General features: G+C 38.9%; 1 protein-coding gene across 1 annotated transcript; it reads right to left on the bottom strand.

The window, feature by feature from the left end:
- Positions 1-2981: 2981 nt before the first annotated feature.
- GINS4 (GINS complex subunit 4) lies at positions 2982-17427 on the bottom strand. Its single transcript, XM_044660843.1, has 8 exons — positions 17402-17427; positions 14970-15075; positions 10981-11067; positions 9977-10090; positions 9240-9337; positions 5723-5811; positions 3181-3271; positions 2982-3078 (listed from the first exon to the last, which is right to left on the bottom strand). Exons 2-8 carry the CDS (start codon positions 15063-15065, stop codon positions 2982-2984), a joined length of 672 nt encoding a protein of 223 aa, XP_044516778.1. The 5' UTR covers positions 15066-15075; positions 17402-17427.
- Positions 17428-24805: the final 7378 nt, after the last annotated feature.

Genomic DNA, 24805 nt, shown 5'->3' on the forward strand with positions numbered 1-24805 from the left:
GGAAGATGGTTTGGTGTGGGGAGACTTGAGGAAGACTAAATGAGGCTCCTATGATAGTCCAGGCCTGATGTGATGAAAGCCTGAACCAGCACGGTGGCTTTGTGACTGGAGTGAAGGGGGACAAATGTGAGATGCTGTGAAAGTGGAAACTCTAAGATCTGGCAATGGATTAGATAAGTGGAGCCAGTGAAGAGTCAAGGATAACACTGAGGTCGTGGGCCTGGGTCAGTGGAAGGTGATGCTTTTGACAGTAATAGGGAAGTTCAGAAGTGGGGGGAGGGTTTGGAGGAAAAGAGAAGTTCTGCTTTGGACATTTCTAAAGTGTTTATGTGATATCCAGTTCAAAATATCCAAGAGGCAATCAGAGATACTTGACTATTGCTTAGCAAAGACCAGGGATAGTTACATAGAACTGCCTATATATCTATGTAGATATATAGTATATATAGAAATGCACAGAAATGGTAATTAAGCTCATGGGAGCTGATGAGATCACAGTGAGATACTATAAAGCATGGGTTCTTGCCTTTTTTTGTCATGGACCACTTCCTAGAATATTTTAAAATAAGGAAATACTAAATTTCAGTTAGAGGCAGGTGAAAATAAAGGTAATTGTTTTTCCCATTCAAGTTCATAAGGACTCAGGACAGAACCTTTGAAGACACATGACATTAAAAATCCAACAAAGGAAACTGAAGAGTGGTTAGGCAGAGGGGAGAACCAGAAAACACTGGCACAAAAAACTCACAGAATTATCTAGAAGGTGAATGAGTATCAAATGTTGCCAAGAGGTCAAAGAAGATCAACACTGAAAAAAAGGTCAATAGATTTGGCAATTAAGAGATCACTGATAACTTTGTAGAGGGAAACGCCAGGTGGATATAATTTAGTGAGAAAATATAGATTTCTTGTAAATTATATGATGAAGTGTGCGTATTATAAAGAACACTGGACTTAAGTCTAAAAGCTCAAGTTTCAGTTCTGGCTTTGCTACTTCAACTACCTGCATTACTTTGACCAAGTCATTTAATTTATTTGGACTCAGTAAAATGAATTCAACTAGAATGATCATAAAGATTCCTTTTAGCTCTAAAGCCTAAGTGAAATGGCTATAAATGGGATGCTAAGTGTAGCCTACGAACTGGTAATGATGTTCCAAAAACGTTTTGACCAATGAGAGCAACATTAAAATAGAAGAGCCCTTCATGGTGACAATGTGGAAGGAGAGAACACTCAATGTGGATGTGAAAGTCTTAGTAGAGTTCTTTTTCAAACAGTTCCTCATGATGTCATCATTACATTTTCATAAATGGCAGATTTGTACAAAGATTCAATACTGCCATGGCTGGCAACCAACAGTATTAGGTAAAAAGCAGTCTGAGTTTTACTACAAAGTTATACCCAACACATAGGAAATGAACAAAACGACCTCCTTGAAAACACTTTTCAGAAGGACAGAAATGAAAACCCCTCCCCCTCTTGTGACAGCCAAGGTTTCCGGTTCTGAATCGTATCAAATACCCTCTTTCCGGGAAGAAATTTACGGTCAACAACTGTTCAGAGAAAATGACGCAATGAATTTCACCATATCCTCGGTGACTGAAAAATCTCTCATTTCAGCATCAGCTAAGCTATGCCACATCATTTCCTACCCAACTTCATTTTGAAATGCAGTTCCTTTTTATTCCTAATTTATGCTTCTAAATCATCATCTTCAAAACGAGCCCAGGAAATGTAGTAATCGCAAAACTAGCTTTAGCCGAAAACGCAGCTACGTGCAGCCCAGCACAAACATGATAGAAAAGGGTGACATTTCACTGGAAAAGTCCAGGCGTGGCTGGTTAGCAGAGCCTACAGCCAGTAAGAGTTAAGAGCCATAGGTTACAGTCCATTACCAACTAGCTGTAACAGGCATGCCAACCCGTTCTGTTAACTCATCTCTGATAACGGGGATGCCTGCCTGAGCTGCCGCAGAAGGTGGTTGTGAAAGCCAAAATAAAGGCCGGAGCGCTTTGGAAAATATAGCTTCCGTAAGAACTTCAGGTGTTGGTTAATAAATATCTTTTAAAATGTCAGGAATGTATATTTAGGGGGAGCTGACGGTGTAGCACTCTCCACTCCTTCCCAACCAACATTAGGTTCATCTTGAGCTATTTCCCACAAGAATAAAAGACAGAGCAGAATTGGCTTAAAAAGCTGCTAGGTAATGATATGAGTAAATTGATATCCCCAAGACAGCGAAGCATCAATAAGAAGATAGCTAGTCTCTCTAAATTAGAGCACAGGCAAAATTGCTCAAGACTGAGGGATTCAGTCTAGCAACAAAATAAATATGCCTTTGAAGAATCAGAGCTAAGAATTTCCTAGAGACTTCTTTTATAGAAATTTAGCATCTAAAACTCTCTCTTATTAGTTTTGCTAAGGCTCTTAGTTAATCATGTTGGAAATATTTTTGATTGTGATTACATTATTGTCGATTACAAAAGGGGCTTCACAGAAGAAAGGACTTGGTCTATTAATGGCCATCTATTCTAAAATTAGCACCTCATTGCCTGCATGCATCTAGTTATATCATTCTAGGCCAGAAAGTAATACAAGAAAAAAAAAATCCTACTAGTCTCTTAATATACTCATTCTCCTTAACTACAGGTAAGAGTTCCTTTGTACAGGTGTAATTACACACATTTAGTCAACAGTTCCCGAGAGTTCACAGGAAAGAACTGTTGTCTCATATTCAGAATGTAGAGAGTGATGGCTCCACCTGCTGACAAAGGCATAAGATTGCAGAAGAGATGTACAAGTTTTGAATTTCTGCCTTCCTTTTAAATATCCAATCTAGTCCAGCAGCCCTAGTGAGAAAAGTTTGAGATATCTGCACAAATGTGTCATAACTATCATTGGTAAAGACAGATGAGAGTTCTCCAAGATATTCCAGTCGTCTCTTCAATGACCCCATAGCTTTTCCACCAGTTCTTTTCAGTTTAAATCAGCTGTACAGCTCCAGATGCCACTAGAGGTGCAATGGTTTTGTATCTGATCAAGTGCTGAGAACCTTCTTCCAAGTCAATCACATATTCTCTGAGGAAAGAAAAAAACAACGCAAATTTGGAGGAAGAAGAGAGCATGGCTATTTTTCTTTAGAAGACTACTTTTTGCTACTGTGATAACTAAGTCACTTACCTTTGTTCATCTGTCTCTGGCTCTACCAAAATGTTTTCTTGTCTTTCCTTCACCCTCAGAAATACATATGAATCTAAATCAGGTTTGGGAACTGCCAGAAAAATAATGAGTTATTAATGGTGAAATGAAAAGGGGAAGCAATATGAAAAAATGTCCTTCCTATGTTCCATGTACAACTCACACACACATTCAACAAGAATTTACTGAGCACTAAAGATGTACTGGGTAGAGATTCTAGCCCTCTTAAAACATTGTCAAATTAAAATAGACTACCCTTAAAACATTGTCAAATTAAAATAGAGAAGGGAAAAGATACTCTCACAGGATATAATTTACAAGACAAATAACTGAAAAATCAAAGTAATGAATAAGCAAAACAAATACAATGAAAATGGGTTAAGATAGAAGTAGGAGAAATATCTAAAAGGAAGTAAGACTATAAGAACTATACCTCTAAAAGAGAGGATGGACATTACAAAAGAATCTTTAGAATGGTTTAGAATCACAAAAAGAAATATAAAGCATGATCTGGCATAGATAAGAGGGCTAAACAAACAATTCAAGAAAATATATATGAGAAACAACCTTGCAAAAATTTGGTGATGAAAATCTCCATGAAGCAATGGAGATTCTCTTAAGAGTAGAATAAGCTAAATAAACAAACAAATAAATAAAAGCCAGACCATTAAAGAGCCTAAATCAGGACTAGCCCAGAACTATGCGCAATATCACTACTAATCATAGAAGTGCAAATTAAAACACTTATGAGATATAACTTCACAACTAACTGGCTAGGTTGGTAAAATATGAAAAAGAATCAATTCTGAAAGATTTGAGAAAAGAGCTAATACAATTGTGAATCAGTCCAATGTCTTAAAAAATTGAGAAATATGCAAAAATAGAGTATAAAATTGTTCATATTTTAAAAACATGATTAAGCAGATGGGGTGAGAATTACCATGTCTCATAATTAACCATGAGAATTACCAATCAATCCTAAAGACACAGAGGAATAATGCAAATGGAGCCTCAAATGCCCGCTCTGTTCCATTCCAATTCTGTCTGCCTATTCAAATCTTAATGAGATGCTATTTGGGAAAGTAGGAAAAATTAGGATTATTGAAGGTTTTAAAAAATCTAATATATACCTAGGTTGGACCTATAGCTCTTGACACTGTAACCTGGGGCAAGGATAATGACTTAGCCCATAGATTCAGGCTGGCATGCATCTATAGCTAAATAACGAGGCATAGAGTCAAACGGGGACATCCCTTTGAATCTGTGGAGCAACAGAAAAATAGTGTAGCAGATAAAGCACCTGACCTAGAATTAGGAAGACTATAGCTTAAAAGCAGCCTCAGGTATTTCAGTTTCTTCAACTGTAAAATGGGGATAATAATAGCATCTACCTCTCAGGGTTATTTTGAGCATAAAATATTTGTAAGATGCTTAACATAGTGCTTGGCACATCTTCATCGCTTAACTGTTACTTCCCCTACCCTGTCTACTAAATTGACTTGGAAAATGGATCAAGAAGATGCACTCCCTAAAAACCATGAGAAAAAAAAAAGATGCTGTATATAATATTTCGATAAATTATTGTCCATTATCATCTATTAGAAACAGAAAACTAAGTGAAACTAAAAAGTATCCATTAGTCACCTCCCGAAAGGATCTCAAAAATGAAAATTCCCAGGAATACCATAAACAAAATTCAGCATCTCAGTTAAAAGTAGCCATAAAGCAAGAGTTCAAGGACAGAGAAGCCAAAGTGAGGATCATACAAGATATGAGAGTCACCACTATAAAGGAAAGGAGAACTCGGAATATAACATTTTGTAAGGCAAAGAAAAGACCTTTAAGCAAGAATAACTTGCCCAGAAAAAGCAGGAAAAAAAAAAAGATCTTTAATGAAATAAGAGGATTTTCAGGAATTCCTCATGAAAATACCAGAGCTGGTTAGAAATTCTGAAGTAAAAGGGATTAAGAGAGATTCTCATAAACAAATAAATAAACAAACAAATATATATCAGATATTGATATTTTCATTCTAATATGGGGAGATGGTCTCTTCAAAACCCTAATGTTATTGGGATACATGAAAGGAATTAAGACAAAAGAAATGGAGGAAAAAAAGTAACTGAATGGGGGAAGGGTGGATAAGTTTGTTATCTCTCATAAACAGGATAAGACTATCCAAACAATGAAGGGTGGGGAAGGGGGCATCACCTGAACCACAGTTCCATCAGAAATGGCCAAAGAAGGGAGAACACATAGTTTAGTGTATGAATATATTAAATTTAATAGGGAAACAGGAGAGAATGGGGAGAGGACTTCTTATTTGGAAGTTCATTTGTGACTTATTCAGTTTCTTTTTCAGCAGATTTTAATTTAATTTTATTGACTTGCAGTTAGATAAAAGTTTCTAATAATCTCCTTGATTTGCTTTGCATTTGTTCTGATGTTAAAAAAAAAAAAGATTGTAAGATATTGAGAAGCAACAATTTCACTATTTATTCTTGGAAAGTGAGGCTTTGCTTACCTGACCTTAGAAGATCTACCTTTTGCAGGTTAGGAGGCATGTGCCTTAAGGCCACAGTTTTCAGGTAAGTTTCTATGTTAGCCATGTATCTGAAATATACAAATTCTGATTCATTATGTAGGTAGTAGGAAAGAACTGGTATTTACCAAATGCATAAGAAATGTATTTCCTGGTACTTAATAGGGTTTCAGAGTTCCACAAAACCTTGGCTTATAATCCAGGTTTTCTTCTGACACATTTAGCTTCATGGTTGGAAGGGCAGGTAACCGAGACAGAATATAATTGAACAAGAACGAAAGGAAATGGATTATTTCTTCTAAGGGTTATGATGATAAACATGGAGATAAGGCAGAACTGAATGTCTATTTTGCTTACTTTTGGTAATAAGGAGAAAGATCCTCAGAACTGGAGGGATAGAATAAAAAAAGAGGTCATTAAGAAAATGAAACAAGACAGAAGATGATAAGAGCACCTACCTTTAATAAATTCAAGTCATTTGGTCAAGTTAAACTACAATATAACTTAGAACAGTGATGGTGAACCTTTTAGAGACTGAGGGTCCAAACTGCATCTTCACATGGCATGTGAGCCACCCTCTTACCCCAGACAAGGGAGAGAGGAAGCCTCCCATTGGGTTGTTGGACAGAGGGGTGAATGATGTGAGAAATATCCTAAAGTACTTGGAGAAGGGGAGGGGAATAGCCCCCTCCAGCACATATGCCATAGGTTCACCAACATGGTCCTAGAATATAAAAATAATTTGTAGATAGAATTGCTAAACTTTTGTCATTGACTTCTGAGAAAATGTGGCGAATAGGAGGTATTATAAAAGATGGAAAGTGACTCTTTTAAACTACAGAATTGTGAGCAGGAATTCAATCTCTGTTAAATTCTAGCATTAAAGGAATGAATTATGAGGATTTAGCAAATACTAATCACTACAAATCAGTGCTAGTTCCACAAGTCACCCTTTAAATATATATATATATATATCTCTTGGCATGCTGCCTCCATTAAAATGCGAATTCCCTGAGGGCAGGGAATGACTCATTACAGAGTCTACCACAAAGAACTCACTTAATATATGCAAGATCTTCTGTCTTGAACTCAAATGTAGGATGTGATGACTGAAAGGATGACTCTCTTGATCTTGGGGACTTTAATAGAAGTACTTAATTTCACAAGGTTGTCAGGAGTAAAGTTCACTAGGTATATAAATTATTCTGATTTCCAGAACAAGGGAGGTGATAACTTGGCCTAATCTATTTCGTTCAAATCACATTTGGAATACTGTGCACAATCCTGGGCACCAAATTTTAGGAGGGACAAAATACGACCCAAATCTTTCATGATGTGTATAAGAATTTGGCACGGTGGTGCATGAGTGTAATTCCTATTCCTGTTGGACTGCCTGAACTTGGGCGTTCTGAGCTGCAGTAGGACTGAACCAGATAGGGGTCTGCACTAAGTCTGGTACCAATATGGGAGCTCCTGGGAGCGAGAGGCATCCAGACTGCCTAAGGAGGGGCAAACCAAGTCAAGTGGAAACAGAAGGTCAAAGTGTCCGTGCCAAAACAATAGTGGGACCGTGAAGCTTGGAAGAGGCAGGCTCAAAAAAAAAAAAAAAAAAGTATCAGGCCACTAAGTTCTCAGTAAAGCTTTGATATGTTCTGCCAAAATGAAAATGTTTCAGGTGAAGACCTGGCAATAGATTATGTCTACTGCCCAAGGACAAGATTAGCTAAGTATGTGAAGGCTCATCACTAGCGGGCACACGAGGTAATAAAATTCTTTAGCCACAGCAACTCATGCAACATCAATAATACAAAATGATACTCTATCCTGTGCAATCTCCTGCTTCTGTAGTAAAAGTGATAGAAAAGTGTTGGGTAAAGTCTTTAGGATTCAGTTTTTAAATAGGGAAGGGAGAAGGGAATACACATTTCTATAAATCCTACTATATATCAGGCACTGTGCTAAATGCTTGTAAAACTTTTAATGTTTAAAACCCTTACTTTCTGTCCTAGTTCTCTATACAAAGAATCTAATTCTAATACTCAGTATTGCTTCCAATGCATGAGAATAATAAGGGCTGGGCAATTGGGGTCAAGGGACTTGCCCAAGGTCAGAGCTAGGTAGTATCTGAGGCCACATTTGAACCCAGGACCTTCTGTCTCTAAACACAGTATGATACTCTATCCACTGAACCACCCAACTAAATGCTTTTTACAAATAGTATCTCATCTGATCCTCACAACCATATAATATAGGCACTATTGTTATCCTTACTTAATAGATGAGGAGACAGAGACAGACAAAAGTGACTTATTATGAAGATGGGATCAACTCTAACCAGCCCATTTTTCTTTGCTATTTTGAGGGGAGACAAAACTGAAAAGGGTTAACATCAACAAAAACAACAGAGTCTAAGGGGTACCACTTACTGCCCCACACCCTGCCCATTTTTAGATTTAATCACCAAAAGTGTAAACACCCCACTTACACTTTTGGTGATTAAATCTAAAAATGGGCAGGGTAGAATTAATCCCATCTTCACATTATCCAGAGTCACACAGCTACTAAAGTATCTGAGACCAGATTTAAACTCAAGTCTTTCTGACTATAGATCTGGTACTTTATCCACAAAACCATCAGTTTCTTCTACAAAGCTAAATTCTGCTGTTAGTTCTTTAAGTGAGTACTGTTAGCCTGGAGAAGCCTTAGGTTAGACGTAAGAGCTGTCTTCAATTATTTGAAGAGTTGTCAAAAGGAAAGGAAATTAATCTGTTTGGCTAGAGTGGGCAGAATTAGGAGCTAATATAAATTTCAGACACAGAGTTAGGCTTAATATAGGAAAAAACTTCCCAACTACTCTATCTACCCAAATGTGAAATGGGCTACCTTGGGAATTAGTGAGGTTGTCAAGTATAATGCAAAGGGGATTATCTTTCAGATGGGTTGAACTAGCTAGCCTGAGTTCCTTTTTAATCTTGAGATCTGTATCAGTAGAGAGAGTTCTGTAAGATAATAGCTCTACTGAAGTAGCAGAAAATAGATAAGAGAAGTAGGATACAAGAACTCTGAGTTTTTGACTCAACTCATACTATTTAAGCATCAACTGAAGCATGAAGATTCTTAACCTTGAGAAGAGATGACTTAGATGGGGATACAATGATTATATTCAAATATTTGAGAAGTCATGTGAAAGAGGAATTGTTTTGCTCAGTTTACAGAGTGAATGAATAGAACCAAATGGGTAAAAGTTAAAGGGAGGCCAGATTTCAATTCAACAGAAGAAAAAACTTCCAAAAATAGAACGGGTTGACTGAGGAAAGTAATGAGTCTACTAATAGCTTGATTACTACGTTTTTTCCTATTAATGAGCATCTATCTTCAAGCGGAATCTGGAAGAACATCTGTAATGTTTTAGTCAGGATCCATACTAGGTAAGGGGTGGACTAGATGACTTTCAAAATTCCTTGCAACTCTGAAACAATATGACTTACTGGTCACTCACTCTTTGGCAAAGGCAAACTCTTCTGGAGAGAGAATGGAAGGTTCTTCATTAGAACGTGTCTTTTCCTTTTCAAGGACATGAGGGAAAAACTTCTCTATCTGCCATGGAAAAGAAAAGTTATTATTCACGAAGCTTCCATTATCAAATAATCTATTTCTAAAGATAGTTACACCTCAATTTATCATGTTTGCTGGTAATAAAATGTCCAACATTAATCTTCAATAAACTATATACATGCTTATAACAGCTAAAACCTTTTTTGGTGAATAAGAGGGATAACTGCTAATATCAGAATCTTCTCATGGTGTTTTATTTATTTTTACTGGCACCAATATAAATGACTACAGGGTTCAGAAAAGTGACTATACTATCGGATATTTCTTTCTCTCTCTGAATGTCTAATTCTCTAGTCAAAAAGCATACTTTATCTCATGGTCTATTTTATTTCTATTTAATAGTTAATCCCATTCAATATTTCAAACCTTTTCCTCCTCTGCTCAGCATTACTATGTATGTTCAACCAATTCCTCCTTCCTTTATTGCAAATAACTATCACCTTATATTCCATTTTCTTCATAATAATCTTTGCCTATGATTCTTTACTTCCTAGACAACCTAATTTTTTTCCATTAGCAGCATTTTTTTCACGCCTGAGGATTTCCACAGTCTACAAAGCACTTCTTAGGGATCTTTGCTATAACTAAAATTGCCCTAATGAAGATATCTTAATGTCTAACCTTCATCAGTCGGCATCGCAAGTAACTGCTGAGGACGTAGCGGATTCTTTCTACCTCCATATGGTGGATGCTAACCTTCAAATCACCCTTCTTTGCTCTACTGAGATTCTTTTCCTATTGAAGAACAAACACTTAATTAAAACATCCTGACCACTATGTGTAAAGATAATTTTTGACTACGTATAGTCTACAAAGGAAAAATGGCATTGAATTTAAAATATCCTAGCAGTCTAACACATAGGAATCTTTTTTCAGGCAGAGAATCAGAAAATTTCAAATACCCCAAAGTTTGCATTTATTTTGGGATTGAATTTATGTGTACAAATCCTGAAACCCCCCAGGTCTGGAATTGGGAGGGCCTGGGTTTAAATCTGACTTCAGATATTTCTTAGCTATGTGACCCTGGGCAAGTCACTTAACCTTGACTGTCCAGTCCTTGCTGTTCTTCTGTCTGAGATTTGATACTATGACAGAAGGTAAAGGTTTAAAAAAAAAAATCTGAGACCCAAACATCATCAGAAAGAAATGAGTCAGGGGGCAGCTGGGTAGCTCAGTGGATTGAGAGCCAGGCCTAGAGACAGGAGGTCCTAGGTTCAAATCCAGCCTCAGCCACTTCCCAGCTGTGTGACCCTGGGCAAGTCACTTGACCCCCATTGCCTACCCTTACCAATCTTCCACCTACAAGTTAATACACAGAAGTTAAGGGTTTAAAATTAAAAAAAAAAAAAAAAAAAAAAAAAAAAAAAAAAAAAAGAAAGAAATGAGTCATACTTCTAATAAATAATGATGGCTAGCCATTGCAATTCCCAAACAACTGTAATGATGATGATATAGGAAACTCAGGAATGGTACTGGAAGGACCTAAACCCTACTTTGGAAGTAGCTAATATTCTGCCCTTTTGCGATTGATATTCTGAAAGCAACCCCACAGTCCAGGTCACCTTAACTAAGCAAACCTATCTTGCTTTCTTTCCTCTTTTACATACTGAGAGTGTAAGCCTTACCATATGGTCCAGCTGCTCTATGACACATTCTACAATTTCACACTTATTCTCCAGTAGCTCAGGGGAAAATTTTTCATTTAGCCAGGCCTATGGAAGAAAGCATAACACATAACATGAGTACTCATGTGAGGAAGCCACTGTGACATTCACAGAGGAGTAAAGGCAACTTAGACTGTGTGAGCCCCATCACCAAAACCATGGAGTATTGGAACCAATACACAGTAGTGATTCTAAGACGGAAAGTAAGGGTTTAAAAAAAAGGAAAACTATTATTTTCCTAGCAGTCGAAGGTATTGGCTATACTATGAAGCCAAAGTAATGTTTAAAGAATGCTTGGATGGATTTTCTGGGTTTTTTTTTTCCTGGTTTTGTCTGGAAAGCTGTGTTCACAGCTTTTATTATATTCTGAACACACAAAAAAAGGGGCAAATTACTTCAAAAAATACATCAGAGTGATACTTTCCTCTGACAGTAATGCCACCTGATATTCAATAGTAGTAGCAAAACAACTTCTGCCTCCAGGTATTGCCCCCCCCCCCCATAAGCTGGCATTTCCCACCAAAGGGCAGTGGTACTACTCTTGTAGTAATAGATGAAATAGCAGTTTGTACATTTATATATATCTTCATCCACAGAGTACAAAGAATTTTAGAAATACCATTTCATTTATCTTCCTAAATATCCTGATGATATAAATAGGAAATGACTATTATTACTGTTGTTTTACTGGTAAGAAAATAGAATGAAAGGATAAATAATTTGTTAAAGGCTTAGGAATGTGACAGGGACCATAGTGGAAATTGGTCTTCATCTCCTAATTATGCTCATTCATTAAGGCAAGATGTCTTAATTCTTGGCTAAGGTCTATTGGCCTTGTTGGAGACATATAGCATAGTTGTTCTACATTTACATACTTGATCATCCACAGTTGATGATGGCTATCTACAGATATTTCTACTACAAGTAATGATTAAAATTTTATTTATGGGCTATATGAAGAATAGACTCTTCTTCCTTTTTTCCTAATTGAACTCCTAGTCTTCCAATCAATATCATTAACAAACATTATGAGTGATTAACAACATTCACCAATTTATTAATTGCTTATGGTAGTCTATATTAGCACTATGGATTTGTCAAGTTAAAGAGAAAGATGACATTTGTCTACATATAGCTTATAGTCTAGGAAGATACATTCAAAGATAGCATAAAAGGGCTTTTTACTAAATTTTAAAACTGGATTCTATAGTTTTTTCCCTCTCTCTTCTCAATTCAACAAGCATTTACCAAAGGCTCTACTATTTGCAACTTCAACTAAAATCCCCCTTCTTTGCTTCATCATGGCTAGAAATGACTCCGGGTACTAGAAAACTATGCTACAAAGCACAAGCTCTGGAAAGTCTTAGATCAAGCTTCATAGATTTTAATGATGGGCCCAATGTGTGGGTGAGTGAGGCTTGTTACTGTAAAGGTGAGGCATCGGGGATGTTATTATTATTAAAATATAACTAAATGGTTTGTGGGTCCACACTGGGTTGAAGGAGAGACAGGACCAACCAGGATAGGGAGACCAGGGTTAACTGACACAGTAATGGCAGTTGGCCCAATGGTCACCCAGCTCACTGTAGGCCAGGGTCTATGGAACCAGCAAGCAAAGGTAAAAGTTTATACAGTTTAATTGAGGGTAACTAAATAAAGGATGGGATAGGGGATTCTACACTTAAAACCTAAGGGCAAACCACAGGGGGCAGGGAAGGACTTAACTACACTATCCTATTGACCTAAGCCAGGCAGGGCCCAAAGGAAGCAGTACTGAAGTCACAGGGAAAGCTTCTTCAAACCTGGTTCCAGCCAGGTTTGGTCAGCTCAGCTAAAGGGCCTGAGGGTGACTTTGGGGTCTCACGGTAATCCAAGGACGGTCACAGGATGCCAAGAGCCAACTCCACCAGGTGATCCAAGGTACCCAGGTAGGGAGAGTGAGTTTGAAATGCTGTCCACCAGATCCCAAACCACTTCCCCACTTGGTGCAGCTCTGCAGGTCTGTTGTCCACTTGCTGAAAGCCTTCACCTCTCAGAATCCCAGGGAATCTGGATGCAGGTTTTCCCTAACTCTGAGATCTCCCAGGGTTAGCAACAGTTATCTCCAACCACTAATGGAGTCTCTCTCAGAGCACAAGCCCACTTCCTGCTCCTTCATTCCATCTTGGAATCCTCCAGCCCTTCCTGCTAGGTCCAACACTATTACTAAATTAATTGCTAAATAAACCTCACAACATTACAAGGCAACAATGAACATAATTTAAGGGTAAAAGTTACAATCTGATTTACTGGAGGTAGTAAAAGTTACAATCTGATTTACTGAAGGTAGTATTCACACTGATACAATCAGATCTGAACATCAAGACGATATGCTAGACATGTAGGGAGAAAGCTAAATAAGACACAAGTCTCTTCCAATGTAACATGCAATCATATGATGAGTATAAAATACTGTAAGAGGATCACATCTGTTAGGTGGTTGGGGGTAAGGATTAGAGAAAGTATAAAGAGATGGCATAGGATTGAAGAATTTCAGCTAGAGAAATGGGGTAAGGGAAGCAGAAGGATATTAATCTGGGCTTAAGAAACAGGCATAAAGTTGATAAAGTATGGTGGGTGGTAAAGACTGACTATGATGGTAAATAATGATAAGACAGATTGGAAAGGAGTCAGATTATAGAAAGGGTTGAATACACAAGGTAAGGAATTCAGTAGGCAATGGAGAGTCACCAGTGGCTTTTGATCAAGGGAATGTGATTAAATATTGTAATGATTTAAATTCTCGAGAGGTAATATTTCTCAATTTAAAAATGATTTACTGACCACCTAACCTGCTAGTTGACTCCCTTCATAATTCTAGTGAGCATTCAAGAGAGCAAAAGAGTCCCAACTCCTCTCTATATATTCCTTGTGTTCTCACCACTCAACATCCCAAGACATTTGATTGGTAAATAACATGGAGGAAGTGGACTTAGAGACCCCAACTCCTCCCTTATTATTTCATATTTTCCCTCTTATATCTTATATTAAAAGGGAAAGAGACAACCAGTAGGGATAACTGCCAATTTTTCTTAAAGAAAAAAAGAAATTTCAGCACTGTTTTCCTATGTCTATTTCTCTTCAGGGAGCCATAATAAATGTAAAAAGAAGCTTAAGATGACCAAGTTTTTACAACAGTAGGCCATATAAATCAGAAATCCATGTATACAGACCATTTAAATTCTTTATAATTACTAATTAATACAAGCCTGATAGCTTGATACTTGATGGCAATCAGATAAACAGTAAAAGAATGATCAGACCCTGTGGGTCTATTAGCTTGTTTATGTATGCTAGAGAATGAGGTAAAAGTTTTTGTGAAAAAAAACTTAGGAGAAGGGGCAGAGCAGAGAGAGCTCTAGGCCTAGAATTGAAGATCCTGAATTCAAATCTGACCTTAGTAACTTCCTAGCTATGTGACCCTGGGCAAATCACTTAACTTTGATGGTCAGGCCCTACAGCCTTATCTTGGAATTGATGAATTGATGATAAGAGGGAAAGGATTAAAAAAAAAAGAAATCCACAGAACTCAGATGAGCTGAATAAATTTGGCCCACAAACTTCCAAACCAGCCCATTAGAAGCTAAGGTGTGAAGGCTTGTAAGGACTCTACAGCACTATCTCTGCACTTACCACAAATATGCTCCTCCTGTTTCATCAACTATATCCAAAGGTATTCTTCAATATTACCATCAAAGGGTGTGTGTGTGTAAAACTTCCTCAATGGAGAACTGAAAGATTTTGTTAGAGAATTCCCTGGTGCTTATTGCTTCCTTTTATACAAGGGAGTTAGATTGGTCCCTGTTCTCTTGAGATTTGCCTTGATTCTGTTTCTGTTATCTTTAGATCCTACAACTAAGTGTAAGTAATAAAATTAAGGTGTAGTGCAGGCTTCTCTTTGGGACGCTTACCTGCTCCAATTTTTCAATGAGTTCTGCAGGAGTTAGTACCACTTCCTCACTACCTCCATCAGAGTCTTGTTCAGTGAAATCTGTCTCCTCTGTCATTTTCTGAAATCTGAAACCCAAAGAACACATTACAGTGTGCCTGTCATCATGTCATAATAAGAACAATGGCTCATATTTATTTAGCAGTTTATAGTTTATAAAGCACTTTCTACACAATTCCTTGAGGTTTTATCTTAGATGAAGAAATCAAACTTCATGGAGGTGAAATGACCTAGCATGACTAAGCCTGGAGATAAAAAAAGACTTTGGAGATCATTTCATCTAGTCCTTTCACTTTATGGATAAGCACACTGCAGATTAGAGGTAAAACTTTCCTAAGGTCACACAGATAGTAACTAACAGAAAGAACTCAACCCAGGTCCTGAGCTGGCTTCTTTCTCCTAATTACTTTAAAAATAATTTTTTATCTTTTCCTACCTTTCCACCAGCTCTGAGTAATTAAAAAAAAAAACTCTCAGTAAATATGTACACTCTAGGACAACAAATCTCCACATTGCCCAAGCCCAAATATAGGTTTCATTGTGCATTTTAAGTCCATCACCTGTCTAGCATGAGGTGAGTGGTATTTTTTCATCTTCAGTCCACAAGATTAATGGTATATCATTGATCAGCATTCTAAAGTCTTTCAAAGTTGTTTTTCTTTATAATAACTGTTGCCATTGTATAAAATAGCTTTCCTTGTACTGCTCATTTCACTCTAGATTAGAGCTGAGAAGTCTTCCCATTTTCCTCTGAAACTATCTGGGGTATAGGCTTAGTAGTGGTATTACTTGATCAAAGAGAAATAATGATAGCTAACATTTATATAGCACTTACTATGTATCAAGCCCTTTATAATTATTATTTCATTTGAACCTCACAATAACCCTGAGAAGGTAGGCGCTATTATTATCCCCATTTTATAGATAAGGAAACTGAGGCCAACATTCGTTAAGTGATTTACTCTAGGTCACACAGTTACTAGTTACTAAGAGTCTGAGGTTGAATTGAGCTCAGATCTTCCTGATTCCAAGCCTGGTGCTATTCCATCTAGCTGCCTGGGTATATGCAGAGTTTGGTAATTTATGGGGTGAAATTCCAAAGTGCTTTCCAGAACTTCCCAAACAACTCAAAGTTTCAACAACAGAACACTGGTGTGCCCCTTTACTTTCTATTTTTTTTTTAGTCACTTTGTCTCAGCTCCTTTAATTTGCATTTTTCTAAAAGTATCCAGCACTATTCCCAGCCTGCCATTCAGATATTTTGATAGTTTGTATTTACAGAATTTTTTACGTAAACAATTTCACTTGATCTTCATAATAAATATAAAGCAAGTAGTTCCAATATTATTGAGTCTCTTATAAATGGAAATTCAGACTCAGAGAGATCAATCTACTTCCTTAAGAACATTATTAAAGTTGCACAGCAAGGGGGAAGTGTAGGGTGGAACCTTGATCTTCTGACTCTACATATCCTTACTACTAGGATACAGGGGACATAGGCAGTGTTAGGCCCTTAATACACATCCAGGGCATCTGTCCTGCTCCTTCCACTAGACTGCATGAGTTTCTCCACCTTTTTTGTGTCTTGGACCCCTCTGGCAAATATGGTGAAGTCTTTGGGTCCCTTTTCAAAATTGTTTTTAAATGTCTAAAATAAATTGCTTAAGGAATACAATGAAACCAACTCTATGGAAATAAGGAGACAATTTTTGCCCGTCCAACTTCAAGGTGTCACAGATTTCAAACCCTGAAATGTTATCCACAGACCTAGGAATCCAGGAACCCCAGCTCAGGCTCCCCACCTCCCTCCCTGAATCCTAGACAGCCTGTCTCTTGATTCATACAGTAAGGTTAGTGCATTGCCAGTTCAGAGACCACACAAACCCTGAGTTTGGGGCCTCTGAGGCTGTGTCTGAGTGTGGAGCCTCTGATTCGTAAGTCCAACTCGGACCCTCAATAGTTGTGCCCATCATGGGGGCGGAGAGGGGGGGTGGAACACTTCCACTTCGCCTCTCCAAGCCTCACGGGGTCGCGCGCAGGGAGGTTCCAAGAGACTTTACGGATAAAGAGTTTTGCAACGTTTGAAAGTGCTATGAAGGGTCAGCTGCTATTTTCCGGTGAGCGTCGCGGCGCAGAAGCACCAGGACCAGGTTCCCTAATCTCAGGGGTCATCTTGGGGTGAAACAAGCCGCTGATTTCGGGGTGGGGGGATGGGGATCAATTCTCCCTTTACCTGGCTGGACTCCGCCCCACCCCAGCTCTGGGTTTCATTCTAGGCTTGGGTTCAGTTTCCGAGACCAAGAAAGAGGACAAAGTGGAGGGCGTGGGGGGGGGTGGTCCATCTGGGATTGAGGGGAGCGGGAGGAAGGAAAAAGGGCGCAGAAGTTCTTTTACCTGCTTTTTCTTCCGACAGCTCCGGTTCCCGCCTTTTCCTCCAAACCTTCCTTCCCAGACGATTACGTCATTACGCCAACGTGAAAGCGGAGCATTGGCCAATCAATGTTCGAACGCAGCCTTCACTAGGGCCCCCTCCCCTAGGCTTTCTTCGGCTCCGGGAGGGAGGGAGCTCGGCATTGTTAATTGACGTTAGCCCCTCCCATCACGCTCCCCCATCCCCATAGCCAGCGGGGGGCGCGCACCGGAGGTGGGGTCTAGGGTGGCACAGCCTCATCGGGCCTGGAGGGGGCGCCCCAGCACCACAACTAGAAAGGAAAAGGCTGGGCTTTGTCCATGGCAACGTGTCGCGTTAGCGCAGGAATCCTTTGGAATCCGTAGTGATATACCGTTTTATTGCAGGTCATTTTCCTTCAGGAAAACGGCTTCTTGTCACTTCCATAGCATTTTAATTGAGATTTACAAACCTCCTCTCATCCTTTATTTTTTTTTTTTAATTCGCAGTCTACATTTAACAAATTGCAAGCTCCCACCTTGGGATGGACTGTGCAAAAGTTACCCAGGGTCCTAGTTCTCAACGAGGGGGAGGGACGCCCCGCAGGGGCCTCTGCTCAAGACTATAACCCGAGACTGTGTGCCCAAAATTAATCTACTAGTCAAAGAGCTAACCTCTCTGGCAAGCCTTGGCGACGCAATGCAATCCAATACAATTCGACAAACGTTAAATCCTACTTTGCGCCAGGCGAACTAGGGATTTGAAGACAAAAAACAAGGAGCATACACAGAGGGGAAGAGGGAACGTTTATTTGTTGTTGCTTAAATTCGATATCATTAACTTTTATTACACCTAGAGGGAAAATGGATATATCACAAACCTATTCCGTTGAGACATATCACAAATACATAATAACGTATCTCTGCAACAAAATAGTTGGAGTCAATGACCAGACTATTGCACCAGTGTCCATCTCAATCAATGTTCACAGATTAAAATTTTAATTAATATTTTAAAAAAGAAACCAAGACTAGCAACTTATCTTGGCACCGACTGGCAGCCATGATGTCATATTGCAATTATGATTAAAAACTAGATGTATAATTATTAATATATGTATGTATTTATGTATATGTGTACATATACATATATATGTGTATATATATTTGGAAAGGGGCAGTGCAGGTTTACTTGAAAGGGCTTTTTCTTAATAATAAAACAGGTCTTCCAAAGGGCACAATGGAAGGGGAAGAAAAACTAGGGAAAGGACACTGGAGAGATGAAGCTGAGGTATGGGCTCATGAGGAAGTCTGTACAGATGGGAGTGTGAGGGAAGGGAGCATTTGCCTAGGCAGTCCTCAGCTCAGAATCAAAGGGATTTTGAAGCCACAAGGTAAGTAGACTTCCCCACTTTTCAGAGAAGGAAAGGTAATGCTGATTTGATTATCAGTCTCACAAAGAGATAGAAAAGATGAGGCTGTTAATAGGAGAGGGGGAAGGATGCTGAGGTGGACAGGACCAAAGGTAAGGAGTTCAATCCTTGCTCTTGCCTGATAATAATAGCTAATAATAATAGTGGACATTTATTTAGTGCCTACAATATGCTAGGTACTGTGCTAAGTACTTCACAGAAATAATTTCATTTGATCCTCACAACTACCCAGGAAGCTAAGCAATTCCTGATGGTAGTGTCCTGGTCATAAGAGAATAATACTAAGATGAAAAAGAAACAATTTCTACCCTCAAGAAGCTTGCATTCTACCTGGCTATTCTGATGATGAGCCTTTCATTACTTAGCAATGTAGCTAGGTAGTGTATTGGATAAAGAGCTGGGTTTGGAGACAGGAAGATCTGAGCTCAAATCTGGCCTCAGACACTTCCCAACTGTGTGATACTGGAGACAAGTCACTTAATATCTGTTTGCCTCAATTTCCTCAGTTATAAAATGGGGATAATACCACCTACCTTACAGGATAATACCACCTACTTTAGCACAGTGCCTGGCTCATAGCCAGCTAGCACTAAGTAATGTTTATTACCTTTCTCTTCCCCCAGATAGCCTGGTATTTAGGTGATATAGTCCATTACCACCTGCTTTGTCTTTTATATTTTGGTAGGACCTTTCAGAGCAGTACTTTAGTAGAATTTCAACACTTCAAAGATTCAATTAAAAAAAAAAAGATCCCTCACCCAGCTTACTTCATTAATATATTCACAGACATAAAAGTAGTGACTGTTCTGCATTAGTAGTGTTTTCTATTTTGTTGGGGACTATAACAACTCTTGTTTCTATAATCCTTGTTAAACAAGATTTGACAAGAACTTTTTTCATCTATTATTGGTTGTGAAGTGGGCATGCAAGTATTCTTCTCATTTTTATAATGAAACAACTGAAGCCCTAGAGCCATAATGGTGAACCTATGGCATGGGTGCCAAAGATGGCACACAGAGACCTCTCTGTGGGCATGCATCCCCTCTCCACTGTGCTTCCCTGCCCCTCTGAGCTTACTCCCTCCCCTGAATGGAGCACTCAGGCCACTCCCCTCTCTTTCTCCCTCCCCTATCTAGGGTAAGGCAGTGGGGGGGGGCATGGCACACAGTCTGGGGGGGGCAGCACTGCACAAGATCTCTAAAAGATTTTCCATCACTCCCCAAGAGGAAAAGCGACTTTCTTTTCTCAAAGTAACTAAGCCTCTGAGATAGACTTCTGACTTTTCCCCAAGTCTTTCATGCCATTTAGAGCAGCTACCAAATTTGACCTTTTCTCATGTGTGGATTTCTTCTCCAGAGTAGCAGGGAGCAAATGGTTCCACTCTAGGAGGGAGGTTAGTCTGTGATTGGCAATTAGGTGACACAGTGGATAGAGTGCCAGACTTGGAATCAGAAAGCCTTGTCTTCTTGAGTTCAAATCCGGCCCTGGACACTTATTAGCTGTGTGACCTTGGGCAAGTTACCTAGCCTTATTTGCCTCAGGTTCCTCATCTGTAAAATGAACTGGAAGGAATGGCAAACTACTCCAGTAGCTCTGCTTTAATTTTTCATATCGTTACCTAGAACCTTCTGACTCACTGCCATCTCCCTGTACTTTTAATCTTGTCCTATTGATATCTTCTCCCCTTTGTTCACAAAACACAGTAAGGTGGAAAGAGCAATGACTCTGGATGCAGAAGATATAGATTCAAATTCTAACTAATGCTTTCTGCATGTGCGACTTTGGGTAAGTCATTTAATCTTCCTGGGTCTCTGTTTCCTTATCTGCAAAAATAGGGTATTGGAATATAACAGCTAGCATATATGTAGCACTTAAAAAAAAAAAACCCAAACCCTTTACTTTCTGTCCTAGTAACAATTTAAGACAGAAAGACAAGGGCTAGGCAAGCAGGATTAAGTGACTTGCCCAGGGTCCTATAGCTAGGAAGTGTCTAAGGTCAGATTTGAATCCAGGTCCTCTATCCCTGGGCCACCTAGCAGTCCCTTATACAATACTTTAAGGTTTGAAAAATGCTTCCCCAATATTATCTCATTTGATCCTCACAACAATCCTGGGAAGCATATGCTACTATTATTCCCATCATACAGACAAAGAAACTGAGGCCAAGAGAAGTTAGATAACTTGTTCAGAGTCACATAGCAAGGGTCTAAGATGGTATTTGAACCCAGATCTTCCCGACTCTGCAGCCAGCATTCTCTTCACAGTACTATCGAGCTGTCTTCTCAAACCTAAATAACTTTTCCTTCCACCTGCATACTCTTCAAGTTACAATTCCATCTCTTCCTTTCACCACTAAATTCCTAGTAAAAGTAATTTATATTCCTTTCATGGGAATCTGACTGACTCATAGGCCTTTCTCCTCTGAGGCCATCTCCATGTGAAGAGGTTACATCACCTGAGCAGGCTGATGGGGACTGCACACATGCCAGTTTTTCATTATACTCCACTTCCCCCAACAATCACTTTTATATAGGACTTTAAGGTTTATGAATTGCTTTAGCTACAACAATCTCTTTTATAGATGAGGAAACAGGCCCAAAGAGTGTGTATGTCTATGGTAATGTGACTAACAAATGGCAGAGCTGGGACTTGAGCCCAAATTCAGTGCCATTTCCACTCTCCCTCATCTCTCTACTAATTTTTTAATCCTCTACAATCTGGCTTCTATTCTAACCACTCTATAAAAATTGTTCTTTTAAGTCACTGGTGACATTCAACAAATCCAAAGGAAATCTCATCCTCTTTAGCCTCTCTGTAGCATGGGACACTGTTGACTGACTATCCCTCCTTTTAAAAAACAAACAAACAAAAAAAAACTTTATTTTCTATTTTAGTAACAACTCTAAGACAGATGGGCAGAGGCTAGCAAATGGGGTTCAGTGATTTGCCCAGGATTACACAGGATATGGCTGAGGACAGATTTGATCCCAAGACCTCCTGATCTGACTCTCATTTCACTGTGCCACCTAGCTTCCTCTATCCTTCTTTCTTGATGTTCATCTTTGCTTTGGCTATCATGACAATGTGCTATCCTACTTTGCTGATCAGTCCTTTTCTGTTACCTTCCCCGGTTTTTCTTCTCTCTTTATAATCTCTCTGAAGGTAACCTCACTCTCATGACCTCAATGTCCCCATCTGTGTACATTATTGATATTCCATCCCTTACTTCTCTTCCTAGCTCCACACTCAAATTTGCAAGTTCTTCCCATACATCAAACACAGCACATTTAAAACATCAACTTTCCTCCAAATCTGTTCCTCCTCTTAACTTCCTTATGCTCAAAACCCTCCCAGGGTTGTTGTGGGGATCAAAAGAGATAATATTCATAAAATGCTTAGCACAGTGCCTAGCTAAATAAATGTTATTTATTATTATCAGGTAAGATCAAGGATTGAATTTCTTTCCTTGGTCCTGTTCACCTCAAGTACCCCCTCTCCTCCCCTATCTGAGGCTGAGGCTAAGCATCAACAAGAGTTCCTCCAGGTTCCTTCACTTCAGCCAGAAGACTTCATAGATCTCCTGGTCACCACTTATAAGCTCTTTTCTCCACCAAATAGCTCTCACACATAACATCTCAGGAACCAACCATAATTTCATAATTTGCCTGGACTGCCCAGAGGGGCAGTGCCTATGGAATTGATTTCTTATCTTGTTGGTTCCTTGGTTTGTAATGATTAAAAATGATAAAGGCTGATATTATGAGGGAAATTAATATTTTAATTAAAGCCATGATGGTAAATAAATTAGATCATGTGCCTGTAAAAATTTGAATTGCCACCAGTCCCCATCTTGTCTACGTAGCCAAAGAGATTGTCTCAAGCCCCACTTCTGAATTTAAGCTGCACTCTACATTGGTTCCCGTTGTCTGATGTTATCACGTCAGAAATCGGAAACCCATTGAATCACGGGGAATGTAGTTTCAAAGTCCCTGACATGTCCACAGGAAGTTAAATGTTAAATTTCTGTTTGGTCAGTTCTAATTTTCAGGGAGTCTGTTACTTAGGTAAGATTTTGTGCTTCCTGTATTATTATTACAATTATTATTGTTCCTTTCAAGTCTTTTCACCAGAAGTCTCATTTCTTTTCCAATTATTTCCTCTAGAGCTCTCACTTAATTTTTAATATCATTTAAAAAACAATTCTAGTTGATATTGTAGCCATGCTGAGTTTTTGATTCTTTGCCTGCACTGTTGTAGATTTGTTTTCTTCTCCCAGGTTTATGTCTTGAGGGTCTCTGGAGCCATATTTCTTACATCCTAAATTGGGACTCTTTTAGGGCCAGACAGCCCATTTCTGGAGGGAATGGTGGGGTCTTGTTTAGTCCTGATCTATATTATCTAAAATTATTTCATCACTTCCCCTGGGCATTGAGTGCTGTATCCTTCAGAGGCCTCAGAGATGGCTCAGGCCAATGATATGAAAACTTTCAATACTCTAAATAATCTGATCTAGTCTATAGTCCGATCTCTGTCCTCCTGGTCTTATATTTAAATGTTTCAGATCCCAGGTCAGAACCTGGCTACAGGCTCTCCCTGATTGAAGATTCAGTAGACAAGTGCTATCTCCCTCCCTCTGCCACCTCTGGTTCAGGGTTATAGTGACAATTTATATAGTAACTACAGGTCTGCCTCTAATCTTTGCTCCCTACCTTGGATACACAAGAAACCTTAGCTTCAATCCACAACTGGAAGGCTCTGAAAGGAATCTTCTGAAAGGTTAGACCCTGTCTGGAGATCCTTTAGGCTTTTAGCTATCTTTCTGGGCTGACCTAGGCTAGAAAAAGGTACCTGCTGTGGTTTCTACTTGGATTTCCACTCAGTTTTGTGTTCTTTGATATTTTCTGGAGTAGTTCTATGAAAGAGCAGGATTGTACTGGTTCCTCTAAATTTGTCATCTTTGCCAATTCCATGAATATTTCCCTGATTGCTCCATTGTCAAATGATTTTTACCTTCTAGATTTATGGAATTTTAGATCTTAAAGGAACCTTACAATTTTAAAAATAACCCCCACCCCCACCCAACGAGCCCTCAGAAGCTAGTGCAATTTTCCTTTCTGAGCTCCACGAAGGGGCCCCTCTGCTCTGGACCTGGGCACATGATCCTGACCAGGTTCAGTCCTAAGGGATTTTGGCCTCTAATGAGAGGGATTAAGCTCCCTTTTCTCACATTCTTTGGCTCATTATACTTCCACCCCAGTGCCCTGGAGACAATTTACTGAAAACTTAGGTTTTGCTTCATTTCTAAAGTCTTCCCAAAAGGGGGTAGTGGAAAGATATTTGATGTACAATATAAATCATGTAGGGAACAAGTATTTACTCATTAAACACAGAACCCTTACCAAAGCATATAGCTGACAGAAACAAATTTCCATAAGAGACAGTTCTAAATTCTGCTATACTATCTTATGAAGTATGTGCTATACTTAAACCTCAACTAAACATTTTTCATGTTGTCGAATAGAGATCTTACATTTTATCTCAGCTGTGTACTATCTCCTTTCATGACAAGCTGAGTCAGAACTTGTACCCATCCTCTTTTTGGTGGTTGTTGGCTCCAAGTGTACTGGAGTAGCTATAAGAGACTCTTCCTTGTTGCTAGTTAACTCTGACCAAAGGTACCAGGACTGCTGAATTTCTCAGACTGACATGGTGGTCTTCAAGGTTAGACAAGTCCATATTAAGATCAATATATGTTCACAGAAAATCAGGACCACTGAAATCTCTCAGATTTATATGGTGGTCTCCAGGCATGGATATGTCCACATCAGGATCAATATTTGTTGGAGTTTTTTTTTTAATAATACTTTTTTCCAATAACATATAAAAATAATTTTTAATGTCCATTTAAAAAAATTCTGAACTCCAGATTCTCTCACTCTCTTTCCTCCCCTTTCTCCCTGAGATGGCAAGCAATTTG

The sequence above is a fragment of the Gracilinanus agilis genome, chromosome 2 (genome assembly GCF_016433145.1).
Source record: "Gracilinanus agilis isolate LMUSP501 chromosome 2, AgileGrace, whole genome shotgun sequence".
Lineage (NCBI taxonomy): Eukaryota > Metazoa > Chordata > Mammalia > Didelphimorphia > Didelphidae > Gracilinanus > Gracilinanus agilis.

Bases quoted from the DNA above. Each gene is read 5' to 3' on its own strand.
- GINS4 (XM_044660843.1), bottom strand. From the start codon at position 15,065: ATGACAGAGGAGACAGATTTCACTGAACAAGACTCTGATGGAGGTAGT. The intron at 5,812-9,239 runs GTGAGTGACCAG...TGTATATTTCAG, and splicing joins GAGTTTGCCTTTGCCAAAGA to ATACATGGCTAACATAGAAA. The intron at 3,079-3,180 runs GTAAGTGACTTA...TTCTTTCCTCAG, and splicing joins CCAGAGACAGATGAACAAAG to AGAATATGTGATTGACTTGG.